Source organism: Phyllostomus hastatus, unplaced genomic scaffold (assembly GCF_019186645.2).
Source record: "Phyllostomus hastatus isolate PE091 unplaced genomic scaffold, TTU_PhHast_1.1 phas_contig_159, whole genome shotgun sequence".
Lineage (NCBI taxonomy): Eukaryota > Metazoa > Chordata > Mammalia > Chiroptera > Phyllostomidae > Phyllostomus > Phyllostomus hastatus.
In genome coordinates, this window is record NW_025333640.1 from 1,097,988 (window position 1) to 1,118,587 (window position 20,600).

Consider the following 20,600-nt stretch of genomic DNA (forward strand, 5'->3'; position numbering starts at 1 on the left):
GAGGAACAGTCGTCAGGCTCCCCCTGCTGGATCAGTCCCAAATGTACGTGAGCGCCTGGGTGTTGCAGAGAGAGCCTCTCCCAAGGGAGGCCCCCAGGGGAGTAGGCCGTTCCCAGCGGGAGGGCCGGGGAGGGCAGTGAAGAAAAATCTGCTTCCTCTACATCTTCTCGCTGTGCTGTGAGAAATTTTGGAAAAAGTCAAAAGGACTGGACCACCCTGTGTTATCCAAGCTGAGATCGTGAGAGAGAACTGTGACTCTAAAGAGGGGCTTCCCCATTCTGGCTAGCCTGGGATTCAGACTGTGATAGTCACGTCCTCGCTTCCTGAGACAGTAGTGACCTTTGTTGCTGTGAGCCCGCCCTCCCCTGTGTACTGCTCCCAGGGCCTCATTTTATGGGTGAGGACATGGAGGCAGAGGTTGAAGACCGACCCAGGGCCTCCCCCAGTAGGTTCGAGGGTGAGCCCCCACCAGACACACCGCGTTCAGGGCCGCTCCCGGACTGAGGAAGCCCGGTGACCAAAGTGCTCAGGCTCAGGCGGAAACTGCAATTCCTCTCAGGGGACTCACTCTGCAGGCTGCCCCCCACCCCCTGCTGCAGGAGTAGCAGCAGGACCACATGAAAGGAGCAGAACCCAGTACATGCCCATCCTTCCAGCTTGCAGGGTGTCCTACCTGGTTGCTGGCCCCAGGAGACCTGCATCGTGGGGATGTGCCTCTTAGAGTGCACGCCTGTGGCTCTGGGTTCTTTGCCCTTTGAAGGCCGAACCGGAACATTTTTTGTTGTTTTCCATCAACAGTGGCAGCCCAGAGCTAAGTAACATTGGTCTCTGAGGTCTAGTGGGGCATGCTTGTCCTGTAGGGAGGGGTCTTCCATTATCAGGCACAGGTCCAGCAGCAGCAGGGTGGCAGGAGGCCTGACAGAGTGTCATGTTACTTGTTCAGGTTGAGCTTCAGTGACAGCGACAGTGACAACAGTGCCGACTCCTGCCTGCCCAGCCGAGAGCCCCCTCCCTCCAAGAAGCCACCACCACCCAACAGCAAGGTGAGCTCAGGGGGCACTCATGGGGACTCCTGCCCAGAGAAGGAAGTCATGCTGGTGGGCAGGTCTCAGTCACATCCTGGAGGCAGGGCTGAGGGCTGGGCCTTTATTGGTCTTAGGTCTGGGGTTGTCTGATGGTCCCAGGCTTAGGGTGGTGGGTACAGAGAGAGGCTTGGTTCACCCCCAGGCGCCAGAGGTGTGTCTGCTTCCCTTAGAGAAAGAGGCCAGAGAAAGGAGGATGGGCAGCCCCAGGGGTCTGGGCTGGCCCTGAACAGTCAGCGGTGGCCCTGGGGAGGTTGGAGAACCTGTGGGGTGTTGGGAGGGGCACAGGTAAGGGTTGAGAGCAGACCTGAGTTTGTTCTGCAGGCATCAGGCCGGAGAAGCCCCGAGTCCTGCAGCAAGCCTGAGAAGATCCTCAAGAGGGGCACATATGACAAGGTTGGGGGGCTCGGGCAGGGTGGGGGGTACCCTGGGGCTCCAGAACTGGACAGGCGAGCCTAGATGAGCCCCAGCAGCACCGGGCCAGCTTCTCTCCCAGGAACCCAGCTGAGATGGGCAGGACCGCGGGCAGGTTCCCTCAGGGCTGGGTGGTGGGATAGGCTGAGGCCACCTGCTGAGTGTCTGTCTACACCCTCCAGGCCTACACAGATGAACTGGTGGAGCTGCACCGGAGGCTGATGGCCCTCCGGGAGCGCAACGTGCTGCAGCAGGTATTAAGACAGAGCCCCCCCTTACCCTCGGCCCTGCTGAGGACTCAGGTTATCACACATGGGTACCTGGGGCGGGGGGTGCCTGCAAGGTGTGCAGGCTGCTGGAACCCCTTGCTATAGCCCCAAGGATCTTCCTCCTCTTTCTTGGGGGTCTGCTGGAGGGTGAGGGACACACCAGTCCAACTTCCTGTCCTCTGAAGCCACCCTGCCACTGCCTTCCAGATAGTGAACCTGATTGAGGAGACTGGACACTTCAATGTCACCAACACCACCTTCGACTTTGACCTCTTCTCCCTGGATGAGACCACCGTGCGTAAGCTGCAGAGCTACCTGGAGGCTGTGGCCACATGACCCTGGGCCGCGTGCCTGGCCCCTGTCATCGGGGTCCCGGGAAGCCACATCCGGGCCCTGCCTGCCTTCCTCTCTCTCAACTCACCCGCCCGCAGCACTGCCTTAGTGACCGCCCTGTCCTCGGCCCACAAGGCCAGCTGCACTTTCCTCGTTGGCTCCCGGCCTGCCCTCCCCACCAGCTCACCGGGAGCCATGGGGCCGAGGGGGGCCAGGTCAGCGCTGCTGTTGCTGCTCCCTGTTGCTCAGGGGCCGTCACCTGGGTCCTCCTTGGAAAGTGGCTTGTGTTGGAGGCAGCACTGGGCTTCATTCCTGTAGGGGAAGAAATGTGTCCGGTGGTGGGAGCCTTGCTCCATGGTGGGGCACGTGGCACAGTGTCACTGCCCAGGCATCTCTGAGCAGCTGGGGCATTGCCTCCAGCCTCCCCACATGGTTTGGACACACCAAACCCCAGGACCTTAGAGGGTCCAGCTGCTCCAGGCCAGGCCTTGGCTCGTCCTCCATGTGAGCCGCATGCAGCCCCTCTGTCGGCTCTCACTGTGCTGGGACTCCGTGCTGTATAGTCCTCTCCCTATTATATATGTATGTATGCACTGTAGGTACCAGAGCGGTTTCTGGGTGTGCATTTCTGTGGCAGCAGTGCACGTGGGGGGTGGGGGGTGAGTAAGGTGGGACTTTTAGGTTAAGATGTCTCCACTGGTCTTGTCGTTGGGCTAGAGGCCGAGCCGGAGTGCCAGCTGGCTCTGGAGGAATCCTCCCTCAGTGGTACAAGGATGCCTCGTCCTCCTTCCGGGACTCAGAAGGCACAGCCCGGGGCCCGTGAACACTACGATGGAGCAGTAGGTCCTCGGGCGCCTGGTCAGACTGGCAGCCATCTCCAGGGGCAGACCCCCCCCCCAAGGCTCCAGCCAGCTGCAGGCCCCCACTTGTAACGGCGCCCCTGGCCTCGGCCTCTCCTTCCCTCCATAGGATCCTCTTTCTCCTCTGTTGATTGAGTCTTCAAACTTTGAAAAAAAATGAGCTTTTGCCAAATAAGACGTGATAGTTTGTGGAGTGTTTTCCAGGAGCATCAGGACGCAGAGCCAGCTCCTCAGGCCCAGGCTCTGCCAGTGGCAGGCCCTCCCTGGCACACCTGTCCCTCTCTGGTTTGGGCTTGGCCCTCCCACACCTGCCATTCACACTTGTCCATAGCCCTGAGACTTAGTTCCTCGAACACCTGAGATTCTCCAAGGGCCAGGCTGGTTTCTCCTCCCTTGGCCCACCTTCCAGTGTCAGAATGCCCTCCTAGAGTCAGTCCACCTTGGGTGGGGCTCCTGAGAGCCTGTCTGCTCAGCCTCTGTTCCCCGAGACCTTGAATCAAGGCTCCTCCCGTTGCCCTCCCCCCAACTTTTGCCGTGAACAAGATGTGGGAAAAGGACTAGGGGCCCAGATGTGGGTTCACCTTCTCTCTCCAACCCACTGTCAGGCAAACCCTAAGCACTCCCTGGTGACCCCCACCTCCAAGGCTTCCCTGAGCTCTGGCCTTCCTGGTGAGATCCCCAGAACTCTCGGGGAAGGCCCAAGAGCTTTCAGGGGAAACCATCATGACTCCTCGCCGTTCACTCGTATTCTCTCCTGACCCTGCTGCCTTGAGTTACTAAGAAGAGGTCAGGCCTGTGTGGCAGGCCCTGTGCTGTCACCACCCTCTTCTCCAGGCAGGCCAGCAATACTCCAGAGCGGGCACTGTTCTTCTCTGGAAATTTTTCAGTACATTGGATGGAAGGGACTGGCCTGACGGGCTGCTCAGAAGGCAGCAGCTGCCTGGCCCTCTATGCACAGAGGCTGCCAGTGGTAACAGGCTGGAACCTCAGCTCAAGGGGACTAGTCTTTCTCCTTTATGAGGATCTCCTGGAAGGGGCTGCAGGCTCCATGTGGCAACGTAGGCAGCCCTCTGCTTTGGAGCCGGGCTCTCACCAGAGGCCACTGGAGAAAGGCTCTCTGGCTCACCCTCACTGTCAGCAGCATCTGGCGCTTCCTGCTGTTTCCAGGGCCTTCGGAAGCACCGACCCATTTCTCAGTTACCTCCTCTGGCCAGAAGGCCTCTAGTGCTGTTCTCTGGAGCTGCTTTGGGCACATGCTGGCCCGTGACCACCTGATGGACATGCCAGGCAGCCTGGGCCCCAACCACAGCATTCCTGGCTGCTCCTCTACCCCACCCCAACTCCCCCCAGCTGCCTGGCAGCTGGGCCCATGAGGGCTCTGGGGACGCTTCCATAGGAAGGGGCAGGCACTTTGTGATTGCCACGTGTTTAGTGTTAAGCCCTCTGCCCCCAGTGAAAATCCCTGTGTTGCGCTATCTCCTGAACAAAATGTAAACCGACACCTAAAAGCAAAAGGTATCGAATACCTTTTTACCCATAAGGGTTTTTACAAAGATTGTGTCTCACTAGGAACTAGGACACTTAACCAGCCTGAGACCAACTTCTGGATAAAAGGAATAAGGAGAATTGTGTTTGTAATAAGTTACAGGATTGTTTCTGTCCTGGATTTTAAACTTTTTGTTAAATTGTGAAATTATGGAGGAATTTTATAGAAAAAAAGTGAAATAAAGTCAGATGGGAAAGCAAACCTGTGTGCAGACCTGTGCATCTGTTTGGTTCCTCCTGCCTTGGAGTTGGCGGGTGGGACCACAAAATCCCCTGGGGGTTCCCTGTCCCCTCTCCATGTTTCACTGCCTCCAGATCAACAACCAGGAAGAGGTGACAGGGTTGGGACCAAGCCTGGGGTTCAGCAGGAGGGAAGACAGAGTATGAGCAGAGTTGGCTTCCTGGAGGAAGAGATGGTGCCGCCAGGAATCTGTGAGGGACAAGACAGTGGAGAACTGGTCTCAGGTCTTGCCTTTGATATGTTCTTTCTTTGGATCCTGGCAGCAAGGTTTGGGCTGAAAAGCAAGTCTAACTTAAGGAGGTGGATCGATGGATGTGTTGATTGAAAGCTAGACAGAAAGGAAAATGTGGGCAAAGACATTCTTTGCTGGACACTAGGGTGCCCATCTGTCAGTTTGTCCGTGGTGTGTATTGCTCTAGACTCAGTATGGTAGAGTGGAGTTAACCCCAAGGCAACAAAGCTCTTGCGGACCCCATTTAAGCAGCCCTGTTCACTCTGGGCCCTGGCTCCACTAGAGGAGCCAGAACTTCTACTGCCAAGTGGTCAGTATTGCAGGCCGATACGCTCTGGCCACCGAGCCCACAGCAGCTGGGGAGACAGCTGCCCACACTCAGGAGCAGGTTTCTTCCCCTTCTAATTGACAGCCAAAAATTCTTTGCAACATCAGGGCTGTGGCCTTTGCCATCCTTGTTTTTCCTACCACAGAAAGGTTTTGCAGGCCTTCTGGAGCAGTTTCTGGTCCAAGTGAAAGAGGCTACAGTGGTTCTCACACTTCCCACACCTGTACAATGCAGTGGGAATACTTGTGTGTTAAAAACACAGCTGCAGGCCAAGCACAGCACTAAGGGTTATCTCATGGCCCTGGGCAGGTGGCTCAAGACAAAGTATCGTCCCATACACCCCACCCCCTCGCCACTAAAAAGGTTGTGGATTTTAACCCTAGTCAGAGCACATACCTAGACTGCAGGTTCTATCCCTGATCCAGGCACATATGGGAAGCAACTAATCAGTGTTTCTCCCTCCCACTCTCTCTAAAATCAATAAACATCCTCTGGTGAGGGTTAAAAACAAAAAGATCTCATGGACTCTTCACAACCACTCAAGGTCGGTACTGCCATCAGAATCCCCATCGACAGATGAAGAAACAGCATTTGCCTGCCTACTTCAGTACAGCTAGTAGGTGCATTTCAGAGACTCAGGCCCAGGTGTGTGTTGTTGCTTATGGCAGATTCATAGTTTATTTGTATCTACCCACATAATTGCCCCCTGGGTCACTTTTCTGTCTTTCTGTGGTTCACTATGCAGTCGTTTCCCTGGATTCTGAAGAGTTCTCATTAGCATTTCATTCAGTGCAGTTATGAATTCTCTCAGCTGTTGTTTATTGAAAATATTTTCATTTCATCTCTATTTTATAAGGATACATTTACTAGGTGTGGAATTCTAGGCTGGTGACCATTTACTTCCAAAACATCATCCCATTGTTTTTTGGCTTCCATTGCTCCTGTTGAGAAGTCATCTGTGAGGTCTCGTTGCCCCTTTGAGGATGATGTGTCTTTTGTTTCTGGTGCCTTTTGTTTGCAACAAAAATTTATTTTCCTACAGTTCTGGGGTTCAGAAGTCTGGAATCAGTTTCATGGGGCTAAAATCGAGGTGTCAGCAGGCCTGTGTTCCTTCTGGAGGCTCTGAGGCCAGGGTGAGAATCATTGAGAAAATACATATATTTCTGTACTGAGTGTGAGCATTTTTGACAATCTAATCAGCTATCTGTATTTCCTTAATGATGAACAAATATTGAAAAGGAAGCGAAAAATGTTTGCCAGAGATATGCTGATCTATGTAAAAAGCCTATATACATTTTGAGAAATAGTTTGGCTATGAAGTGTCTGGATATAATCCTAACATAAAAAAAATCAACTTTGTTCCTTCCCATATATCAACAATAACCACCTAGAAAGGAAGAAATCATATCCACAATAGAAACACAAATTATAAGCTAGAATAATTTACCAAAAACTATGTAAGATAGTTACGGATAAAATTGTTAAGGTTTATTAAAACACGTGAATAAATGGAAAGATATACCATCTTAATGAATGGTCAGCCTCAATATTATAAAAGTTATTTTTCCCCAGATCTATAAAATTCAATTTCAATCAAAATCCAAATAGGAATTTTTATGGAATATGAGGAGTTGGTTTTAAAGTTTACATAGATAAAAAAACACTAGATAAAATGATATGAAGGAAGGCTTTGTCCTACCAAAATCAAAACATAAAGCTATAGTAATTAAAACAGCATGAAGGATTCCCTAACCATTGCCACTAGGTTCGTTGGGCATCCCACAAAGCAAAAGGTCACTGGTTCAGTTCCTGGTCAGGGCACATCCCTGGGTTTCAGGTCCCATAGTTGGGTGTGTGCAAGAGGCAACCAATTGATATTTCTCTCCCTCTCTCCCTTCCCCTCTCTTTATAGATAAATAAAATCTTTTTTTAAAAAAAAGCAGCATGAAGGACTTGTAACCAGAATATATGAGTATAAAGAACACTTATACCTCAATAATAAAAAGGCAAATAACTTAGTTCAAACATTGGCAAATAATTGGAATAGACATTTCTCTAAAGAAGATACACATGTGAATATGTTACATTCAAATAATAATGGAATGCTACTCAACCATAAAAAATGAGTGAACTGTTGATACATTCAGATGAATTTCTGCAAAGCGGAAGAAGCCAGACACAGGAGACTATGTATTGTATGGAGTTCCGTGAAGCAGAGTGAAAAGTCTGGGCTCAGAGGCATGTGACTGACCTGGTTGACGACGGATCCCAACCCCATTCTAACAAGCAGAGGCTGGAAAGCTAAAAGCTATTCCCCGGAATCCCATGCAGGGTCGTTTCTGAATATGACTCGGGTTCCACTGATCATGACTGATTTGGAAGTGAGTCCTGTGAGGGGAAGAGACAGGGTGGTCCTGGTAGAAACGATGTGGTTATGGGGCCAGTGAAGGTAGCATCAGCTCTCTGCTCTAGCCAGCAGTTTCCTGACTCAGCAGCTTTGTGGGCATAAGCAGTTTTCCTGACCACAGTAGGGGCAATGGGATTCCACCGTCAGCTGTTACAGAAGTGGCAGAACCTTCTCAGCTGGTGAACGAGGGGTTGTCTCTGCAGCATGCTCTTCCAGGCCTGCCAGTGATTTTTTTCCTGTTTTCTTCGGAGCTATAATTTACAAAGCATGAAATTCATCCATTGTAAGAGTACAGTACTACAATTTTTACTAAATTCATACAGATGTGAAACCATCACCATAGTAATTTTAGGACACTTTCTATCACCCTGAAAAGTTTCCTTATTCAGCATGAGATCAATTCTATTTCTAACCTCAGGCAACCACCGATCTGCTTTGTCTCCATAGTTTTCCCTTTACTAGAAATGTCATATAAATGCAATAATACAACATGTAGTCTTTTGTGCCTGGCTTCTACTTTGAATAAGTTCGTCTGCATGTTTCAGTAGTTCATTCACTTCTCCAGTTGAGTGGTATTCTCTTATTTCTGCTTACCATTCATCAGTTGATGAACATTTGGACTCCGCCCCCCCAACCCCAGCATTGGGTGATTATGCATATTGCCTCTAGGAACATTCATGTACAACTTTTTGTATAGACACAGGTTTTTATTTCTTGGCCATATACCTAGAAGTTGAACTGCTGGGTCAAACATACTGAGTTTAACATTTTAAGAAATTTCTAAACGGCTTTCTAAAGTGGCTGTGCCATTTTATAGTGCCACCAACAACGTATGAGGGTCCCAGTTTTTCAGATTTTTACATTTTCTCCATCCTAGTGATATGAAGTGGTATCTCATTGTGATTTTGATTTGCTTTTCCCTGATGATTCATGACATTGAGCATCTTTTCAAGTGCTAATTGGCCACTTGTGTATCTTTTGAGAAATATTCAAATCCTTTGCTCATTTTAAAATTGAGTCGTTTTATTCTTGAATTGTAAGAGCTCTTTATATATTCTAGCTACAAGTTCTTTGGCAGATACATAATTCTTAAATATTTTGTCTTTTTGTTTTCAAAGTTGGCATTTACTTAACCGTATCTTTTGAAAAGCAAGAGTTTTTAATTTTGATGAAGTCCAGTTTTGTGGGGTTTTTTGGTATATATATATATATATATATATGATTGTACACATTATACTAATGACCCCCTGCCCTGGTGCCAACCAGTCAGTGGAGAGACCATGACCCTGAAAGGATATGCCTGGAAAGCGGACAGTCTGTTGAGACCCTCCCCTGGGACCTCCCTAAAGCCCCTGCCCTCGAGAGCCCTCAGGACGGAGGACCCCGCTGCCCTCTCTGCAGAGCACACCGGCCCCTTCCCCTTGCCTGCCCCCAGGCGTGTTTTCCTTGCCTGCCTCTCCCCCCTAAGCTCCAGGGGCCCTTGCTTTGCCTCTGCCACTTGTTCCTGAGCCTAGATCTCCTTCTGCAGGTCACTTCCTCTACCTCTGTGACTTCCTCAATAAACTTTCTCTTATAGTCTGAGTCTTGGCTCTGAATTCTGTCTCAGCCAGAACTCAAGTACCAAAGTTGCTGAACCGAGGTCTGGTCTCACTCCACGGGACTGACACCTGGTGCTCTTTCACCGCCATTGTAAGTTCTCTTACTTATTTTTGCACACTATTCCAGCATAATTTGTTGAAAAGGCCATTTTTTCCCACTACTATTTGCACTCCCTTGGCACCTTTATGAGAAATCAGTTGCCCGTAAGGGTGAACTGTAACTTCTGGACACTCTATTTCGTTTTATTGATCTGCATGGCTATCCCTTCACCAGTACTACACTGTCTTGATTATATAGCTTAATGGTAAGTTGTTAATCAGAAATCTTCCACCTCTGCTCTTTTATTAAAGGCAGGGATCTATCTAGTGACGTGAGGAAGAGTAGACCACTGTGGGAGACAGCAGAATCCCAAGGACTTTGAGCAGGTGGGTTATTCATGACAACATGGGAGAACTTAGAGAATGATAGTATTGTATTGTCTCCCCTCTCCCCCTCCCTCCCTCCCTCTCTTCCCCTTCCTCTCTTTCTAAAATCAATCAATATATTCTTGGGTGAGAATTTAAAAAAATAGGCTCTGAGTTCAAATTCTCACCTCAAATCATGCTCAGAGAATCCGTTTCTGTGGATGCCTTCCATGACCTCTTGCTTCTCCCCAGCTACAGTTTGCTGAATTACATAATGTGGAGTAAATTCGCAGCCTTGTCAGATCTTGTGTGAAAATCAGAGTATTATTTGAGGAAAGCGGTACCCTGAGAATTGTAATGGTGTAACGTGGGAGAATTTAGATGACTTTGTCGACTTCCAATTCCACTCAGCTTCCCTTGCCAGCCATTACTGCTGTCTAATGCAAATAGCCCCCATACACCTCCTTGCCTCCACACTTTAATTGGAGCCAGACATCAGAGTGCTCCAGGAGGCCAATTACAAAGTGAGACCTTGGAGATGAAGACTTGCAAATGACTTACAAGATTTGGCTAATTTATGTTGGGCAAAATCCCTGGGGACCGTGTATGGGATTGCACTCTGAGGGTGCAACACCAGGGAAGGAGAAACGATATGAAATCAGACTGAATTTGTCAGGATAGCTGTGCTGAGACTGTACAGGCATTCATTACACTAGCTCAAGCAGCTGGGAGTTTCTCCCAGCTGTAAGCTTAGTTAACTGCCTGAACTCCATGCTGGCCTTCGTGACTGCAATTGAAATGTCAGAAGAATATCTGGTGTAACAAAGAAGCAACCTGAACAGATGTGCTGTGTGCACAGGGCGTCGTGTAGGAAGGTACCCACTGTAGCATTTCTGAGGCATTTCTCCGTTAACAAGTGGGAGCAACGAAATGCGCGGGAATGAAATGATGGGGGAACGGGTGAGTGCCATGCAAGTCCGCACTCTGGTGCGCTGGGCAGTGGAAGGAATGCGGTGGTGGAATTTGTTGTTACAGAGGAAGGTGTCTGTAGCTTATTTTTTTCAAGTGGGAGCAAAATCAAGGACAGGTATCCCAGTGTGTCTTTTAAATAATTTATTTTGAAATATTAAATTTCAGAGTTACAGAAAAGTTTCTAAAACAGTACAGAGAAGTCTCCTTTTATGCAAATTCACCAATTTAACATTTACCAGCATTTCTTCCATCATCATCCTCCCGTCCCTCAGATTACCATTAGTCCTTCTCTGAGAGTGACCCACTCGCACGGCACTCCGGAGTGGCAGACGGTGCCCTGCGCGGCCAGGATCGAACCCTCCGGATCAGGAAGATGGCGTTGCTGTGCAACTGTCCAGGCCTCGCATCCCATTCCGTTTCCCCCCACCAATCCAACAACACCTTCTTTCTGTCCCTCTCGGGTCCAGTCTAGGATCACGTGTCTCCGCACACTCCTTTAATCTGAAACAGTTCTCCACTCGTTCTGACTTTCATTCCCGGGCAGTCTTAAGGAGCACAGGTCTTATATTTCGTAGGATGACCCTCAACTTGGCTTCATCTGCTGTTTCCCGAGGAGCAGACTCAGGCCATGCTTTTCTCGTGTAAATGAGCCAAATTGGGCCTCGTAATTGGCCCCATGTTACTTCTTCACAGCAGCCTGGGACCTGTGAGCTCCAAAGCCCTCCCTTGCCAAACTCAATTTTTTTTAACTTGAAAAAGATGATGTTCCAGTCTACGAGGGCATATTAAGTTATATTGCGCCACAGCCATCAGATAAGAAATAAAAGGCATCCAAATTGGAAAGGAAGAAGTATATAGACACATATCTATATTTCTATATCTGTATTATAAAACTATGAATTTACTCGTACCTCCAATTCAAATCTAATTCTCCTGAATTTCCCCTCTGGCAGTGAGAAACTCAGCTTCTACTTTCTTCAGTATCTTTACACACCTGCTCAGTGTACCCAGCCTCAGCCACACCGCGCCTTCACACTGGTCCTTCGTGTTCCCCCCACCGCTCGGAACTTCAGCCTCCAAGCCTGCCGCCCGCCAGCCCCTGCAGCTGCCCACCCTCCATCCCCAACCACTGCGCTAACGTTCCCCTGCCTGGAAGGGAGGAGATCTCTTTTATAGATTTTTATGTGTAAAAACGAATTCTCAGCTTGGCCGGGCGGGGGGGGAGGGGGCGGGGGGGGCGGTGCTCAGTGAATTGGAGCGTCATCCCAAGCACCAAAAGTGCAGATTCGATCCCCAGTCAGGGCACATACGCAGGTTGCAGATTCAGTCCTTGGTCAGGGTGTGTTCGGGAGGCAACCGATCAAAGTTTCTCGCTCGCTCCCCACCCCACCCCTCCTCCTCTGTCTAAAATCAGTGAACACGTCCTCGGGGGAGGGTTTGATGAAAATGAACGTGTGCACATGCAGCCAGTGGTGTTCTGCGAAGTTGCAGTGAACCCTGAACTAGCAAATCTGAACTAGTGCTCTTAGGAGAAATACAGGGTTAGACTTCGGGCAGTCTCTGGTCTCATTTTTATCATCTGATCAATGCATAGCCTTGTATTATGTGTTTCTGCTCAAGGACACTTTATTGAACCCACATTGTTAGTTCATTACCATCAAATTCATGGCCAGCAGCACCGTGACTCACACCCGAACGAAGATTATCTCATAAGGCACATTTTCTCCATAAGGCACATTATAGCCTTCTCGCACTCAGGGGCTATATTCAATGACAAAATCACCAACAAAAATGCAAAAGTATAAAGGCAGCAAATAGACCCCCCGAAGGACATGCTTTTACAGCGTGAGCTGAAGGGAGAGGCAGGGTGTTACTTGACTTGAGCAGGAAACATGGATGTCAGGCAATTCAAATTGTTCACCGCTCTGCGTGTCCACAAATGGCCACAAAAGCGCCAGCAGCTTTGATTTCAGGGTTTCAAATACATTTTAGCAATTGGGCAAATATGGAATTGGTAAATAAGAGCATTGACTGAACTTACATGTTAAAAAATGAAAACCTGCCAGACAGATGAGGAGGGGCCTCAAATCTGACTTACGCCTTACCTACATTACATTAAATTTTTTTGCAAGGAGAATGGCTTAATATATTTCTTATTTTTAAGATTTGGTTCCTTATACTTTTAAAAAAGCTTTAGGACACAATTTTATTAATTTTAGAGAAGAAAGGGGAGAGACAGAGAAACATCCATCGGTTACCCACCCTGACCCAGGATCGAACCTGCAACCTAAGTATGTGTCCCGACTGGGAATTGAACTCATGACCTTTCAATGTACAGGACAATGCTCCAACCAACTGAGCCACACCAGCCAGGACTGGCTTACTGTATTCCTGATCCATTTATGATTTCATATTGTAAAAAAAAAAAGGGCTCTGGGCTACATCTGGGTCTCTAGGACTTGAAGGGACACCAGGAGTTTTCTTTCTTCTGTCCTGTTGGGCTGTTCTTCTCTGGCCTGAGGGATGGCCCCTCCCTTGCTCCCCCACTAATGTTTTTTCAGGGACTAAGGCCATGGACATGCCACATCAGCTTTGGTCTGCCTGTACGTATGAGGGGGAACCCCAAACACCTGGAATTTATTTATGAAAAGGTGTTTTTATTCTTACATGTTTAAACTTCAGTCACCTTCAAAGTACTATCCGTGTGATGCAACACACCTATCGAGACTTTTTTCCACTGCTCAAAACCATTTTTGACCTCATCTATTTTGATGCATTTTAGTGCTTCTGCCATTTTTTGTTTCACCTCTTTGACATCAGCAAAATGTTTCCCTTTGAGTACTTTTTTCATCCGGGGAAACAGAAAAAAAAAATTACTCTGAGTGAATAGGGAGTGTGGGGCATTTTTAGCTGCTTTTAGTCAAAAACTGCCGAACACTCAGCACAGCATGGGCAGGTGTGCTCATAAGTCACCCATCATGACGTGGGCAAACGTGTTGAAAGAGTCTTCAAAAAAGACATTCATTGGTGCTGAGCACAGCCTCTCACAACACCATTAGCTGGCACACCGATACAGATGGGCTCCTAGAACACTTTCCTAGTGGGCAAGTCTGCACTACCAGGGGCCCACCCTCTAGGAGATAATTCTGCTGTTTGGGGGTTCCAGTGTTTGGGGGGTCCATCATAGACTGCTGGATGAGAAAGGAATACACTTCTATCTTCGAGTTGCCATTATTTTGGACCTTATAACAGCACAGCTCATCCCAAAAGATGGACTCATCCAGAATCATAGCTGTTAATGAAGTTAATTGATCTCTGCCTAAATGGAAACAATCATGGCTATTAGCCAAGACCAACTGGGTGTTTTGATGATCGTTGTTAACGTGTATTGGGCACCAGACACCACGCTTCGCCTGCTGACTCAGCGACCCTCACAGCCACCCCGAGAGGTGGGGGTCTGACCTGACAGACAGAAAGACCCCCAAGACCCAGAAACTCCAACTCACAGCCAGCCAGAATTTGAACCCAGAATGGATTTCAGAGTCTGAGCTTCTCAACAAAGGGCAAAACGTTTGTGTCTGGACACGGGATGCTGGTATGCTTTATTATCAGAACTGACTGGAAGGGTTTCCCAGCTGCTTCCCGGAAAGCGAGTCAGTTCAGGGGTCCAGATCTTCAAACTTGTGAATGCTTTTCTCACTGATGTCTCCGTCAGTCCTCTGTGGAGGAAAAAATCCAGTTGGAACCCGAAAGGTCAGATCTTTCTTCTAAAACGTGCAGTTCTTCGTAGACCTCCCCATAAGCTTCCCTTAGAAGGGGCCATGCCTTGAAGGGCCATTGGAAATCAAATAGCAAGGGAGGTCCTCTCACTTCGAAGGCATAGCAGGTGCCCATGGGGGTCCCTCCTCAAGGAGAGACCGACACACGCAGAACCTGGCTTCTTAAAAACAGGAGAGAGTCCTACCCGGAGCAGCACACCACGTGTCAGACGGAGTCTTCCTGCTGGGGGCTGGAGAGAGGAGAAATACTAGTTACCACGTGGGGGCCTTGAACAACGCGTTCATTCTGTGAGGCCCCCCAGCTACCAGAAGATGAAAACATTCGCAAGTGAATGGACCCATTTATAAATTTGAAAACTTTGAATCCCTCTGCAATGAACTTTAGAGCATCACTGTCCAAGAAGAATATTATGTGAACGACCTACGTACTTTAAAATTTCTAATAGCCACAAAAAAAGAAACTGATGAAATCGATTTAAGTTATGTATTTTATGAAACTCAACGTATCCAAAATATTATCATTCTGACATGTAGTGAATGTTTTAACATATCGATGGGACATGTCACACTCCGTCTGGTGCCGGGCCTCCGAACCCAGCGCGTGTCTTGCTGCACGCCACACCTGCGTCGGGCATAGGGGCCTGCCCCCATCTGTGCTGACAGGCTCTGACCCATCTGTGGTGCTTTGTCAGAGCAGCCCTTGTGTAAAAACACGTGTGTGGGCTGGAGCACCAGAGGAGAGTGAGCTGACCACGGAAGGCTCCCGGTAGCCCCCAGGACAGCTGACCGTGCGTCCTACTCTCTGCCCTCGCCTCGCATCTGGAGACCCGTGGTGTCATGGGGGCTCCTCTGGACGAGACTTGAGGGAAAGGACGGGAAGAGGAGTGGGCAAGAGCAGTGCACGTCTCCATCCCTGACCATCTGTGATGGGCCAACACCACTGACTCCTTGGGTTCCTGACAAGCAATACTCCCCCCACCAACAGTTCCGGCAAGGCCTTCTCCAGATAAGCCACCAGGAAACATTTGGGTGTTCAATGGAAAACCCTATGGGAGTATGGGAGGGTTGCTCTGCTCCATCTTTGAGACAAGTGGAAAAGGCCTGAAGAGCAACTAACAGCACTGGTGGCCGACTGCGAAGGGGTTCACAGTGCCCTGCCGTGACCTTGGCAGAGAGAGCTTGAGTTGAGGACAGACACTACCCAGAACCCACAGTAACTGAGCACATGCATGCACACGTGGCCTCTGCAGTGCTGTTCACGGGGCCTGCCTGCACACGGCGGGGAGACCGCCTGCTGCACTCATCAGAGGCGCAGCCCGGGGAAGCCCGTCTCACCCTCCGGACGGCCAGGAGCCGCTCTGCCAACCGAGTCAGCGGTAGAAGTTGTCTATTTGCTTTTTGTATTTCTGGATGATGAAATGTCTCCTCAACTTTTTTGTTGGACCTGTCAAGGAGAAACTAGTTCAGTTGTGGAGATAAAATAAAAGTCCACGTGCCCCATGCAGGACCAGACAAGAGAGTTGCATCGCCGGGGCTGGCTGGTGACCCCTTCCCGGTGCACCGCCTTTGCCATCACTGGGGTGGAGCCAGTGACAAGGAGAGATCAGGAGACAGCTCACTGGGAGCCGGAGCCGGGCTTCTATTCCCAGAGTGCAGGATGTGGCTGCCCGCCCGGGGAGAGGGGACTCTGTGTATGTGTGTGTGTGGGCGGGGGGGTGTTGCAGGCAGCTGGGCCCCAGTCAGTCGGAAGTGGCAGCATCTCTTTCTGTCCCCAGCTGGTCGCACAGACCCTTTGACCCCCAGAATAGGGCATGTCTCAGAGCCCGTATTGCCTTGGACACTAGGCAGGAACCGGCCTTGAAGTGCCAAGGCCACCAGCTCTCTGGGCCACTCACCCAGCTCTCCGCCTTGCATAGAGAAGTCTTTCTCTAAGAGGATCCACTTCTGAATCTTCTGTGCATTGGAGGTGGCTTTCTGGTTCACAGCCTCTATGCCTTTCTGGATGGCTGCATAGACCAGGGGGTCTTGCAGCCTCACGATCTCACTCACTGTGGACACTTGGCTGCCCAGGCGCTGGCAGAAGTCGATGGCCTCCCAGCTCAGTTTGTCCAGCGGCTCTCCACTTGTCTTGTCCACCTCACACTGCCCCAGGACACCTCTGTCACCACACCCAACCCCGACACACACTCCCCAGCCAGCCCTCAGGTCCAAGAAGGTGGTCTAGAACCCACGGGGGCATGCCCTCCGGACCCTGGGGCAGAGACCCTGCAGGGCGCCCACGTTACCTTCAGGGTCAGCAGCATGCTTAGAAACTTGGCCTTATCCCCCACTAGCAGGGCATTACTGATGATGGGAATCTGCTCTTTAACCATGTTCTCGATGGGAACAGGGGGCACATTCTCGCCGCCAGCCGTGATGAGGATTTCTGGAAAAACACATGGTTCCAGGTGGGTCCCCCCACCCCCGGCCCGCTGGAGGCTCTGAGGGGACAGGTATTGGCTCGGGCAGCCACTCACCTAGAAAACCCAGACACAGAGGAGGAACTCGGCCCTTGGTCGGGACTCCCACCATGCCCTTCTCTGGGCCGCAGCTCCCCTCCCCTATTTTCTCCAAATTCCCACAAGGCATCCAAATCCCGTGCATCCCAGTGGGACAGCGACTTACTGATTCACCAACTACTTCTCAGTCCCCCAGACCCTGGCCCAGGCCCTCTGATATGTCTGGTTTGGAAGACAGCGAGATGCTTCTGGCCAACCCTGTCTCTCTGCCTCCTGATTTTTCCATCACTTGGCAACCCCAAAATAACCTAAATCCAGTCTTACCCCGGGGTTTTGTGTCACATCCCTAAGTTTGGCATGTCTAAAAACGCTGTGTCACTTTCTCCCCTGAGCCTCTAAAGCTCCCCAAGAGCTCCTCCTCCTGCCCCAGACGCATGCTTCACTTGTTCTCTCACCCTGGGACACCGGCCGCTTCCTGTCCCACCCACCCGAGCTCTCCCCACCTCATTTCAGGGTCTCGCAGCCACCTTTACACCTTTACAGATGTCGTTCTAGCATTAGTGATAACAGCATCACGGAATGGACATCTGCGGTGCTGTCTGCCCAGTGACTCCTCCCTGGGGTAAATGCTCCCCCTGAAGTTCCCCTGAGGGAACCATTCTCCATCTTTATGTGGTTTGGGCAGGTGAACCGCAGGGTGAGCATGAGACCGGGGCTGACCCATGAGCGTATCCTGTCCTGTATGGTAATTCATTCTGCGATGGTACCCAGTGAGAGGCAGGACTAAACTGTTGCTGAAACTACTGGAAATAACAGACCCTTATCCCTTGGGGGTTCGGGTAAACCTAGTCTGTTGGCAGCCATCCTGGAAGCAAATAGAGAAAAGCCTATTTAAGAATGGCCCCAACACAGAAGATAGCTCAGTAAGAGAAGGATAAAGAGATTCCTTGTGCCCTTGTTTTGGCACCTGGATCCAGCCATGCCTGAAGCAAGAACTTTGGGGTTTTCAGTTTTTAAAACAAGTTCCCCTTTTTTCACTCAAACCTGCTTAAGAAGGGTTTTCGGTTGCTCACCATGGAAATAATGCTAACACAGTCTACTTATTGAGGAGTTACTCCCTGTGTCAGGCTCAGTGCCAAATGCCCTGTCTACATCAGAGGTGGTAACCTACAGCCTGAGAACCGAATCCAGCCTCCCGCCTGCTTTTGTGTGGCCACCAGCCAAAAATGGCTTTTACATTTCTAAATGGTTGGAAGGAAATCCACAGAAGGATAATATTTATGACACGTGAAAATTATATGACATTCATACCGGCACACAGCCACATCCATTTGTCTACGTATTGTCTGTGACTGCTTCCGTGCCACACTTCTGCCAAGTTGTGTGGCTGTAGCAGAGACCACATGTCCCACAAATCCAAAAATATTTACAGTTGGACCCTTTACAGGAAAAGCTGGCCAATCCCTGTTCGACATTATTTCATTCAATCCTCATTTAATCGTTATAACTGTAGATTATTATCATTATTCTCAAACTGCAGGGCAGGAAACAGGTTTCGGGGCGGGGGTGGGCACCTTGCCTAGGTCCATCCTGCCGAGGGCCAGATGCGGGGCACAAGGACAGAGCGGGGACGTGCAGAGCAGGGTGACCCGTATAGCTCTGTGATGCCCCCGTGGGAGGTGGGAGCTGCGGGCCTGGGCTGCGCTGCTGCGCCAGGTGCCCCAGTGTTCGGGGCGGACCTGCCTGCGGGAGAGCCCTGCAGAGCCGTGCCCGTACCTTTAATGCGGCCAGTGATGTAGAGGAAGCCCTGGTTGTCCATGCGGCCCAGGTCCCCGGTGTGCAGCCAGCCCTCCTCGTCGATGACCTCCATGGTCTCGTCCTGTCTTTCCAGGTAGCCCATGAAGACATGCCGGCCCCAGATGCAGATCTCCCCGATGCCGTCGTTGGACTGCTGGTACAGCATGTTTTTACACCCACTTAGGATTTTGCCGCAGCTGCCAATGAATGGGAGGGGGGAACCGAGTCTCAGAGAGACAAGGTCCCCGACACAAGTCTGCCTTGGTCTGTAGCCCGGGTTCCTCACACGCTGCCCAGCAGGCCCGGGCCGGATCTGCTTCTTCCACCCTCTCCAGGACCTGAGGGGCGCAAGGTGGTGTTTGCCCAGTGAGGGGCGAGGGAGTGTTCCATCCTGGGAGTAAAATTCCCAAGCACTTGGTGAACCGGGAGGCATAGCAGAGTTGTCGGTTTTAACCTCCACATGAACGGGAGGACGACAGAGTGCACCCGGCCTAAGAATAGCAGCGAAACAGCCTCATCTTTTGGAAAACAGATGTATAGTCCTGCACGCAACGACTAGGACATCCAACCAGAATCTCTTCAGAGGCTGAAGTTACTTCCATTACATAGAATAGCACCCCCTGAAATCTGGATTCTTGTAAACTTCTCTTCCTGCCGATAACACTTGGGAGGGTGGTTTCATTGTAGAAGGCAGAAAAGAAAGTATGACAGCTACACCGAGATCTCTTTCGCCAGCAGGAGGGCCAGTGGTTTTAGGGCTGATTGTAGGGATTTCCTTAGTTAGCAGAAGAGAAAGGCACACCCAAGCAGCTCAGAATTTAGTAAGAGCCTCCTTATGGTGTCCCCACTGACGGTCTTTCTAAGAATGTGGAAAAACACAGAAGCCATAAAGAAAAGATTGATAAATTTAACCATGTAAAGATTTTTTAAAATCTGCACAGCAAAAAACACCTTATCTAAAACAAAATACCTATAATAAACCTAAGGGCGGAATATTTGCCACTCATGAAAAAACAAAGGCTGATGTTCCCCGTATATCGAGTGCCAACAAGCCAATAGTAGAGGGACTGGTAACCTAGTTTTAGGAAGAGGCAGATGATATGGACAGATAATTCAGAGGAAAGGAAATACGAAGGGCTTTTAAATGTAAGAAAGGATTCTTTTCGACTTCATTTATAATAAAAGGAATGTCAATGAAAGTTGTGAAGGGATCCCATTTTCCTCCAACGGTTTAGCAAAAATATGGTGTATATACAAAGCACTCACTTTAGCATTGTTTATGGTGACAAATAATGGAGGAATAAAAAGCCCCAAATATCTACCAAAAAAAGGACCAACTAAATAAATTATGGTATACCCGCCTGGTGGACTACTACGCAGTTGTTAAAAATGTGGCAGCTGTCTGCACTGACAGGGAACATTCTCCATAAGGACGCCTTACCAACCAGAAGTGTCTGGCTCCTGAGCTTCTGTGGTGTGAGTCAAGACTGAGGGGAGGTTCGTGTTGTGAACCCAGGTAGTGAGGGATATCGTGTCATCTGAGTTGTTTTGGTTCCTGAACTCATCACAGAAAGGGTGGGTTTTGTGTCCATTTTTGCATGGGAAATGCTTCTGTTTGGGCTGAAAGGAGAGATGCCAACACACCCGAGTGCCGGGTTCATTTAGAAGAATATGATGTGGTTATTTGGCCTCCGGGAGAATATTATGGGTTGAATTGTGTCTCCCCATGCATATTTTGCATCCCAACTGCCAGTAGCTCAGAATGTGAGCTTATTTGGAAACAGGGCCTTTGTAGGTGTAATTGGTTGAATTAAGATGCGGTCATCTGGAGGAGCACGGC

At 49.8% G+C, this 20,600-nt stretch overlaps 2 protein-coding genes across 5 annotated transcripts in view; one reads left to right on the plus strand and one right to left on the minus strand.

Annotated features, from left to right (window-relative positions):
- The window catches only part of MLLT1 (MLLT1 super elongation complex subunit), a 68,948-nt gene extending 64,243 nt beyond the window's left edge, over positions 1-4,705 (plus strand). For 3 of the 4 annotated variants that reach the window (XM_045831210.1, XM_045831213.1, XM_045831214.1), the window contains 5 exons: positions 944-1,043; positions 1,407-1,478; positions 1,679-1,750; positions 1,973-2,059; positions 2,816-4,705. In XM_045831210.1, the coding sequence (XP_045687166.1) occupies positions 944-1,043; positions 1,407-1,478; positions 1,679-1,750; positions 1,973-2,059; positions 2,816-2,941 (457 nt within the window). In that variant the 3' untranslated portion in view covers positions 2,942-4,705. Of the gene's footprint in view, positions 1-943; positions 1,044-1,406; positions 1,479-1,678; positions 1,751-1,972 lie in introns of all 4 variants that reach the window. The other variant, XM_045831212.1, reaches the window with a different exon arrangement.
- An 11,130-nt stretch (positions 4,706-15,835) lies between these two features.
- The window catches only part of ACSBG2 (acyl-CoA synthetase bubblegum family member 2), a 46,029-nt gene continuing 41,264 nt past the window's right edge, over positions 15,836-20,600 (minus strand). The window contains exons 11-14 of the mRNA XM_045831356.1: positions 18,740-18,957; positions 16,751-16,890; positions 16,361-16,607; positions 15,836-15,909 (exon numbers count right to left, since the gene is read on the minus strand). Of these exons, the coding sequence (XP_045687312.1) occupies positions 15,836-15,909; positions 16,361-16,607; positions 16,751-16,890; positions 18,740-18,957 (679 nt within the window). The remainder of the gene's footprint in view (positions 15,910-16,360; positions 16,608-16,750; positions 16,891-18,739; positions 18,958-20,600) is intronic.